Source organism: Hyla sarda, chromosome 2 (assembly GCF_029499605.1).
Source record: "Hyla sarda isolate aHylSar1 chromosome 2, aHylSar1.hap1, whole genome shotgun sequence".
NCBI lineage: Eukaryota > Metazoa > Chordata > Amphibia > Anura > Hylidae > Hyla > Hyla sarda.
Genome location: NC_079190.1, coordinates 80,198,554 through 80,208,900, shown reverse-complemented (window position 1 = coordinate 80,208,900; position 10,347 = coordinate 80,198,554). Strand labels below are relative to the sequence as shown.

At 40.8% G+C, this 10,347-nt stretch overlaps 1 protein-coding gene across 1 annotated transcript; it reads right to left on the bottom strand.

The window, feature by feature from the left end:
* Positions 1-350: 350 nt before the first annotated feature.
* On the bottom strand, positions 351-9,122 carry RHEBL1 (RHEB like 1). Its single transcript, XM_056560371.1, has 8 exons — positions 8,742-9,122; positions 5,152-5,223; positions 4,804-4,871; positions 4,611-4,693; positions 4,345-4,401; positions 2,369-2,416; positions 2,203-2,287; positions 351-741 (listed from the first exon to the last, which is right to left on the bottom strand). Exons 1-8 carry the CDS (start codon positions 8,791-8,793, stop codon positions 652-654), a joined length of 555 nt encoding a protein of 184 aa, XP_056416346.1. The 5' UTR covers positions 8,794-9,122; the 3' UTR covers positions 351-651.
* Positions 9,123-10,347: the final 1,225 nt, after the last annotated feature.

Genomic DNA, 10,347 nt, shown 5'->3' with positions numbered 1-10,347 from the left:
ATATAAACGAATATATTTTCAAATATCCCTGCACTAAAGTGTGTAAACAATGGATTCCATCCTCTGTCCCTTATCATAAAGGGTTAGAGAAAATGCAGCATCTCTAGGGCTAACACAGCACAAACACTACTATAACGAGGGAAACTCATGCCCCCGTCCCCCATTCTATACTTCATGGCAATGCCATATTGATTATAGAAAAGGTCGCATGCGAAAAGTACATAAGTAGTATTGCTCAGTTTTGCCCCCAGAGTTCCAAAGTTTTTACAGCGTAAACAAAGTTCTGTAACAGATTATGTAATCCACATTTAAAATAACAAAAAAAAAAAAAAAAAACCCCACACAAAAAAAAAAAAAAAAAAAAAAAACACAGCAACAGTGGTGCTGCAAGTATGTGCAAACTAACATTTCTAATATAGACACTATTGAAAAAGACAGACCAAACATTCATTGGCCTGTAAAGCAGCACGTGACCATTTCTTAAGTCAAAAATATAAGTAAGTTTGGAAGTGTGGAAAAAGCCATATTCTTAAATTGCCCTTCATTTCTGAGGGAACGGTATGCAATCGATATATGGCACCGAGTAAACAGAATACAGCCTGCTGCTCATGTCCTGGAGACAGAGGCTACATGGGTGGTCAGACCCCCAGGTCACATCAAAAAACATTTCTTCTCATCACTGAAAGATCTTTCCATGCGGTCAATCTCCTCGATTATTTTGGTGAATATCAGCTTGCTTCTCTGTAAGAAATGGAAATAGGCAGTCAATTCAACTGGCATTTGTTACATAATTGGCAAAGTCCTTTCTAGTGGAAACCCTTAAAGGGGTACTCCACCCCTAGACATCTTATCCCCTATCCAAAGGATAGGGGATAAGATGTCTGATCGCGGGGGTCCCGCCGCTGGGGACCCCCGCAGTATAGCATGCGGCACCCACCTGTTACTGCTCCGGAAGCACTGGAGGGGGTGGTGTGGGGGGGGGGGGATGTATTTCTCACCGAGCGTCAGGAAGAGGCTCCCCCGCACCTGTCCCTCCCGCATAGGCTCCCGTCTCACTCCTTCCCCCCCCATGAAGCTACTGTCCTGGGTGCCTCCAGTTGTTTTACCACTACAACTCCCAACATGCCCTGACAGCCAATAGATGTCAGGGCATGCTGGGAGTTGTAGTGGTGAAACAACTGGAGGCACCCTGTTAGGAGAACTAAGGGCGGAAGTTGGCCCCCCCAGCAGGCATCAGTGACGTGGTGCCTGCTGGGGAAGTCTGCCTGGTAGTGAGCACACTACCAGGCAGTCTAAATGCCATTTTTAAAATAGTAAAAAAATAAAAATATAAAGGCAGGGAGGGTGTTAGGGATAGAAGGGCAATAGGCAGGGACAGAAAAAAAACACACATGATGGTGGGAGCTACCCTTTAAAGTTACATGCTGTTGATAGATAACCTGTGAGATGGGAATAGCTAAAAAAAACATTTTATATTATATATATAATTTTATTTTATTTTTTTTAATATACATACACTAAATAAAAAATTTTGCGGACTAGATTTTTATATTATAATATATATTTCTATTTTCAGTACATTTTTAGGGGGATGGATATCCGGCATGCTGGTAGTTTTTATAGCAGCTGGAAGAACCCTGGTTGGTGAACACTGACCTGTAGTTTGGGGTCGATGGTATGCACTGTGACCTATGCTGAGAGGAACTGAACTGTTAATCCAGCGCATGTATAAATGTACTATTGCGCCAGCAATCTACATTGTGCTCTATTATAAATCAATAGAATGGCATAGGCGAGTCTCCCCCCCCCCCCCCAAATCTACCCGAGATCTGTGTGAAGAACAGACAAAGGACACAGAAGTTACATTCTTAAAAAGGGAACCTGTCATCACATTTTACCATATATAATGCATAATGACAGCCACTCAGCATGATTGACAGCCCTCTGTTCTATAGGCAGAAGGAGCAGAGTCATGACGCAGGCCATCAATCATACTGAGTGTTATTACAGCCCCAGCTGATGGGACTAGCAGAGGACAGCTCCCCATCCAGAGGACTACTTACAGGACGACTCCCAATCACTATGGGAAGGAACATCTCCTGGTAGTTTTTACTACGTGTAATGCATTGCCACACGTTATCTATGGTAAAATCTGATCACAGGTTCCCTTTAAATTGTGCAAGTAATTGAGAGACCATTTACCTCAGGGTCTTTGGCAGAAACTTCTAAAAATGCAGCCCCCCAGGAGTCAGCCAGCTTCTTCCCTTCTTCTGCTTTCACTTGGCGACTATGAAGATAGAAAGCAGAAAATGACAATGGTCTTACAGCAGGACAAAACATATATTTATACACCTAAATTTATACTTACGATTGGGGTGGTAGGTCAGTCTTATTTCCCACTAATACAATTGGTGTCCTGAAAGATAAAATTAAGATCAATTAAACTCAACATGACCACATAGGTTTAATAAATTCAGCCCCTTGGATGTAGAGTCATAGGGAACCCTGTGTTGATGTGTTGTACTGTGAGCGCAGCACCAGAATGTGCATGCAGCGAGCAACATGGCTAAGAGGTATGGAGTGCAGCCGGCATAAGGTCCTGTCCTGATGGTCACAAACTGTGGAGTCGAGGATGCTGCGGCCACAGCTGGAAATCAATGTCTTCAGGTGCCTCCAGGATGGTTACTAAATTTAACCATGTAAAATAATGATTTATTTGGCAATATAAGAGCGGACACCTGTCCCAGATGGAAAAATGATTTTTGCGGGCAAATATGGCATGAAAGCAGTCATTGTTTCTGCTATCCAGAGGGGGTACCGCCAAATAAATCTTTATTTTACTGCTCCGTGTTTACGGTTAAGTTAACCATCCTGGAGGCGCCTGAAGACATCGATTTCCAGCGGTGGCCGCAGCATCCTCCATTCCACATATTACAAGATATGTGACCTCCAGAAACACTACTTCTAGGAGAAGATTTCAAATATATGACGACAACTGAGCTCCATATATCAAAACCTGTGTAGAGGAAGACTTGGTGCAGTTGCCAATAGCCACCAGATCGCTTCTTTCAATTAAAAATAAAAATATTAAAAAAGCCTTTCTAAAAATGAAATAAGCAATCTGATTGGTTGCTATGGGCAACTTCTCAACTTTTCCTCCCACAGCAACCTAGTATGGAGCTGCAGGCGATTCCATGTGTGGTCTTAGGCCAGGTTCATATTACAGAATTTCCACTAAGAAATATTCTAGGCAGAGTTTCCTAGGGCAATTGGCAGAAAATGAATTAGTCCGCACCAAGACATTACCGGTCCACAAAGACAGCAACATATTGGCCCTCATTTACTATTGCAAACGCAACATGTTTTGTTGGGTTGTGCGCCAGAACTGAAAAAAAAAAAACCCCAACTAACTCTCCATTATACTAAGAACCCCCCCCCCCCCCAAAAAAAGGGGGTGTGGTCTCATAAAAGGGGAGTGTTCCCAACATTTTCACAAAAACCCAACATATTTACTAAGGTTTCCACATAAAATGTGGTGGATTTGAGCTGAGGAAAACCCCACAGATCAGAGCATGTGTATAAAAAAAAAAAAAAAAAAAAAAAAAGCAAAATGTAGGGAAACCTTAGTAAATACCGTGGAAAATAAATTGTAGGAAATTAAAACCCACAAAGTAACCTACTCTCCACTCTTAGTAAATAAGGGCGATTCTGCCAAAAGAAAGTTAAATCTCACAGGGGAAAGCTCCACTGCTGAAATTCTGTAGTGTGCACTGTGCAGCAGAATCCCATTGACCGTAATGGACTCCACTACACCGGAATTTTTCAAGCAGAATTGTTCTCAGACTTACTGTAGGTGAAACCAGCCTAACAATCCATCTCTTTCGGAGACTGTGGGTTGGGGTTAATTTAAAAGTGTATGCCAACACACCACTCAGGCCTTTAAATACTTTTTTAGATGCTTTAAGCAGATCTCCTGGTCTAGACAGTTCCAGACAGATAGCAGCAGGGGACATGGACTGGAAACTGTATGGCTTACTCTGGGGCATAAGCAAATTATTATTTTTTTTAATTAAATTACTGGCACCAGTTGATTAGAAAATACATTTTCAAGAATACCCCCTTTAATTTCTGGGATTGTGCCATAGCTTTAATAGGCGCTGAACAACTGAATGGTGGAGGTGCTGTGTGTGAGACCACCAATCAGATACTAAACCTATAGTGAGGATTAGCCATTAATAGTTATGTGCTAGAAAAACCCAATTAACTAATGGGAATTTTTCAAAACTACACAATAGGGAAAAAATAAATAAATAAATGCATTTAGATAACTATATGTAAACCTACATGCACTTTCCTCTTCTGTCCACAAGTGTTCTGTGCAATCCAGTTGCAATTTGGAAGCTGTAAAGAGAAAAAAATGTATTTAACATTGTACCAAAAAATTATAATAAATACATATACAGGCATGCCCCCTTGTGAAAAATATGTTTACATAGATAACCTGCTAGCATATATTTGAAGTTGTACTTCCACAAAGAGATCAGTAGGGGGAGCAGCAGCCCTAGAGAACTAAAACTGTTAAACCAGATTTCCCAAGGGAAAATGCTCACCTTCTTGGGCAAGCTACCGAGTAAACTACAATGTATCCATGTATTCCAAAAAAGAAGGACTGCGGGATCAGCGAATATTCATCCTAGCGGAGGAAAAAATAAAATAATAAAGCTAAAATATTTACGGTACATATTAGAGAAAAAAAAAAAATAAATGCTTTTTTAAATTGCCGCCATTCAAAAGTAAACTTACTTGTCCTGCTGTGTCCACAATATCCAACTCAAATTCATCATTGCCCATGACAAATTTTTTACTCCAAGCTGTAAAGAATAAAAAGGAGATAGATGGGTGACATGAATAAACATCCACAGCCTCATAGACCGCACTGTATTATGGGTATGTGATGTATAATCCTATGGGCTTATTTGAAGGCATATAATTAACATACATAATAAATATAATATATATATATATATATATATATATATATATATATATATATATATACATACATACACATACATACACACACACACTTGCCCCCCCTCTCTCTCTCTCTCTCTCTCTCATTTGCTGTGTAATGACAATACTGTTACCTACTGTTTTCAATAGTGGGTTCGTACTCTTTGTGGAATTCTCCTTTGGTAAACTGTAGCGCCAATGATGATTTACCTGTCAATTACAGAATAGGAAAAAGTTAGAAAGCAAAAAACGTTGCAGCAGCTCAGCAATATCCACCCATACAGCACATATATTACAGTCATGCAGAGGTTAAGGCTCAATGGATTATATTGTTAATATGCATTTTATTTACATAAGATTCTCCCCCCCCCCCCCTCCAAAAGGTTAACCCCCTGGGGACATCAGGTTATTATTATGCCAAAATCACGGGGCAGAATGTCTGCACAGAAAAATTCCACTGCCAAATTCTGCAAAGTTTACAGCCCATAATTTTGAAGCGGGGAGGCCACTGTTCCGTTCACACTGCAGAATTTCCAAAGAATTATAAGATTGTCTTTAAAATTTTGCGATATTCCATTCAGAGCCCCATTTAAAAAGTTAACGTGCCGCTAGTTTCGAGCAGAATCTGTATTTTGAAGGCACAGAAACTCTGCTAAAATGCCTCCAAACTGCGAAAAATCTGCAGCTGCTTTTCTGAGGAATGTGAGCGGAATAGCAGAAATTCCACCATGTGAATATAACCCAATAGGGCAATAAAAAAAATGCAGGGGGGGGTAACTTTGTTTCCTTGGCAGCTTTTTGAAGCCAAGAATGGATCATAAATGGAATATATGTATTGTTTCAAAAATAAAAATAAAAACTTGGGAAGGTAGGAACACACCAGGAGATTTTCCATTCACAATAGTAGTCATCCTGCAAAAAAGTGTCGCCCTCCGGTGGTGAAGCAGCTGTTTGGGATTATATACTGGGTATAGGGAATAAGGCTGCTTTCACATTAAAAAACGACTTCCTTTATAAACGTTAGTCATAAAAAAAAAAAAACCCTTGAAAAATCATCCTAAAGGCAGTTAAAAAAAAAATCCCATTTTAGTCTAAGGGTTTTTTCTAATAGCCGTTTTAACCCCTTATCGCCTGTTCTTAATAACGGACGTTATTTTGAGACGGGCAAATGAACGGGAGAAATAGTGCATGAATTTCTCCCGTTACCATTGCCCGTCACAATATAACGGCCGTTAATAACAGGCGATAACGGGTTAAAATAGCTATTAGAAAAATCCCATAGACTAAAATGGGATTTTTCAGTGGCCGATTTTCAAGCTTTTTATGACGGATGTTTATAACGGAAGTATTTTTTATAGTGTGAAAGCAGCCTAAGTAATATAACACATTGCTACATAGAGAGAGCGACCCTCCAGTATTTCTGCTTATCGTTAGCCGTAAACTACACATACACGTTTTTGTAGTGCGATTCTCCCCCCCCCCCCCCTCCAATTTATAACTATAGAGCTGCAGCTGCTAACCTCAGTGAGCTACCTAGTGCACCCGGGTCTGTGTTGGCCAGTGTTTCCCAACCAGGGTGCCTCCAGCTGTTGCAAAACTACAACTCCCAGCATGCCCGGACAGCCTTTGGCTGTCCGGGCATGCTGGGAGTTGTAGTTTTGCAACAGCTGGAGGCACCCTGGTTGGGAAACACTGGTGTAGGCTAATGGCTGAAACGGAAAAACCGCACTTCGAGAAGTTATGCTGCGTTTTCCAGAAGAAAACATTAACTAAAAAAAAAAAAAAAAAAAAATTTAAAAATTTAAAAAAAAAAATTTAAAAACACACTACTTGCTTATGTTTTTTTTTTATATATACTATTTTGGAAAAAAAAAAATTCATAATAATATTATTGTAGAGACTGCAGCAGCTGGAAGCACAGCGGTTGGGAAACCCTGATGTATTCTTTTCTATACGAGTTATTTTTAAGCAATTTGAATGCAGTTTCTCAGGCGGTGTTCAGACATTCAGGTTTTTTTAATTGCAATTATTGAATATAAAGCCAGTAATGGATGAGAATTTTTTTTTTTTTTTTTTTTTTTTTTTATCCTATTCTGGACATGAATGTAGTTGATTTATCAAAACCTGTCCAGAGGAATAGTTGCGGAATCGCCCATAGCAACCAATCAGATCGCTTCTTTCATTTTTAACAAGGACCCTGCAAAATGAGAGAAGTGATCTGATTGGTTGCTATGAGCAACTTTTCCTCTTATCCAACCCCCCCCCCCATTGGGACTCCAGCCCAGGCGCTACCATAGCCCTCAATGAATAGCTGGAGCCCCGATACATTGTAACAGAATAGGATAAAAGTGCGTTTAACATAACTAAAGCCTCACACAAGCCCACTGACTAGCTGGTTTATTTGTAGACTCCTCCTCAGCAGACCACCATCCCCCCCCCCACAACAAGCCTCCAATATACAAAGTAGCCATCCTCCCCCCACAACACAGGCGACCAACCATTGTCCCATCAATCCCTTACAAGGCAGCACATCATGGCACCGCACCTAATAAATCACATCCACACCCGACCCATCCACTTATCTCACAGGAAACAGCGCCGCCACCGCCGTCCACTCAGCACTTTCTTACCATCCCCCCCCCCCCCAATGTTCTGGGTGCAAGTTAGCTCTGCGTTCACACAAGTAGGTTAAAAATAAAATAAGAAATTCTCATCCATTACTGGCTTTATATTCGATAGTTGCAATTAAAAAACCTGAATGTCTGAACACCGCCTGACTTCATAGAGAAGAAATTTCATTCACAATTTTATTTTTATTTATTTAATTATTTTAATTTTTTTTTTTTTAAAGCTACAAAATTGCTTAAAAATAACTCCTAGAAAAAAAATATAAAATAAAAATAAAAACACGACATCAGGGTTTCCCCAACCGCTGTGCTTCCAACAGCTGCAGTTTCTACAACTCCCAGCATGGAGAAAATAAAAAAAAAATAAAAAAAAATTAATATAAATAAAATAAATGCACCAAAATAGTACATATAAAAAAATTGATTTAGAGTGGAGTTTTTTTTAAGTAAATAAAAAAAAAAAAATAAATAAATAAAATAGGTTCTCTTCTGGAAAACGCAGCATAACGTCTCTCGGAGTGCGGTTGTTCCGTTTCAGCCATTAGCCTACACCAATGTTTCCCAACCAGGGTGCCTCATGCTGTTGCAAAACTACAACTCCCAGCATGCCCGGACAGCCAAAGGCTGTCCGGGCATGCTGGGAGTTGTAGTTTTGCAACAGCTGGAGGCACCCTGGCCTACACAGACCCAGGGTGCACTAGGCAGCTCACTGAGGTTAGCAGCTGCAATTCTATAGTTATAAAATATATATATATATATATATAATTTTTTTTTTTTTTAAGTAAAAAAGAAATGAAATAAAAATCGCACTACAAAACGTGTGTGTAGTTTAGGGCTAACGATGGAAGAAATACTGGAGGGCCGATCTACAGTGTAAAAGACAATGGCAGACCACACAGCACAGATCGTTCACACCAGGGTATTGATATCGCACGTATATTAAACATTATGCAAAAAAGAATATATATATATAAAAATAAACAAAAACCACACGAGAAAAAAAAAACAAAAAAAACCGCAGATGTGAAATTGCACAAAAACTGCCCCGATAGCATCGCATCGATCCATATAACTATAGAATACATTTCAGCTCCAACTCACCGACAGATGGGTATCCAAGCATCACGACTTTTCGGTGCTTGACGGGAGGCATATCGCAATAATAGAGCGGCGCAAACAGGAAAAGAAACAAAAACCGGATGGGATTTGCCGGCAGTACTAGCGCTCAGGTGGACGCAGTTACTCAATGACCCTAACGATTCAGGATTATAGCCAAGACCCGCGGTCTACGGGTCAAATAGACAAGTCGTATCTCTTCCCGCCGCCCTTTCTGTGACGCCGTCCAATCACGAGCCGCCCAAAAAGTGACCGCCAGCTCTGATTGGTCGGACTGCTGTGCAGGTAGCCAGCGCGTGGAAAAATAGAAATGTATTCATTGTTTAGCATGGTGAGGAGCCGGCACCGCTGATTGGCTGAGCGGTTTGTAGATGGGTGTGGCTACTGGGAGGGGGGAAGGATGGCAACAAAGCCATGTGTTCCTACGAGACGGCGCGGTGTGGGCGGGGCGAGTGGTCATTCCCGGCCGCGTTTATTTCCTGTAAATCACTATGGCATTGTTATTGTATTTGTAGATTTAGATTATTTTTATGTATTTGGGTATTTGTTTACCTACCACATCTATAGCCCTCTCTAACCAATACAATGCAGAAGCACAGAGCAGCACATTACATCAGTAGTGTCCCCAGCTTTTATATTTTGGGGGGCACACTGGGGGGTTCAGGACAATTCTAATACAGTATATATATATATATATATATATATATATATATATGAGAAAAGTTGCCTTGTAACCCATAGCAACCAATCAGATCGCTTCTTTCATTTTGCAGAGGCCTTGTCAAAAAATGAAAGAAGTGATATAATTGGCAACTTTTCCTTTGCACAGGATTTGATAAATCTCATATATATATACACACACACACACACACACACACACACATATATATATATACACACACACACATAGTGAAATCTCCCTTAGCAGACACCTCCCAATAGTGGACAGTTTTTAATTCCCCAGCAGAGTCCCATAAGACTTAATGTATTTGCCCCCCCAAATAGGGGACATTCCCAAAAGTGGACGCGGACACACCCAATAGGGGACAAAACACTCCAAATAGGGGACAAAACACTCCCAATAGAGGATAAAACACTCCTAATAGAGGATAAAACACTCCTAATAGGGGACAAAACACTCCCAATAGAGGATAAAACACTCCCAATAGGGGACAAAACACTCCCAATAGAGGATAAAACACTCCCAATAGGGGACAAAACACTCCCAATAGGGGACAAAACACTCCCAATAGAGGATAAAACACTCCTAATAGGGGATAAAACACTCCCAATAGGGGACAAAACACTCCCAATAGAGGATAAAACACTCCTAATAGGGGATAAAACACTCCCAATAGGGGACAAAACACTCCTAATAGGGGACAAAACACTCCCAATAGAGGATAAAACACTCCTAATAGGGGACCACCAGTCTTATGTGCCGGCCCTACCTTGTACACAGGGTCGCTGTCAGGGGGGTACAGTCAATATCCCAGTGACGGGCCCAGGCTTCTGTACATCCGCCGGCCACAGCATTCACCCCCTCCTTCCCTGATCCTCCCGCCCCTATTTTTCACCCCCTGTGCCACAT

Excerpts from the sequence above, each read along its gene's own strand:
- RHEBL1 (XM_056560371.1), bottom strand. The coding sequence starts at position 8,793 with ATGCCTCCCGTCAAGCACCGAAAAGTCGTGATGCTTGGATACCCATCT. Across the intron at positions 4,872-5,151 it reads CGAACCCACTATTGAAAACA|CTTGGAGTAAAAAATTTGTC; the intron begins GTAGGTAACAGT and ends TATTCTTTACAG. Across the intron at positions 4,402-4,610 it reads TCGGTAGCTTGCCCAAGAAG|CTTCCAAATTGCAACTGGAT; the intron begins GTGAGCATTTTC and ends TTCTCTTTACAG.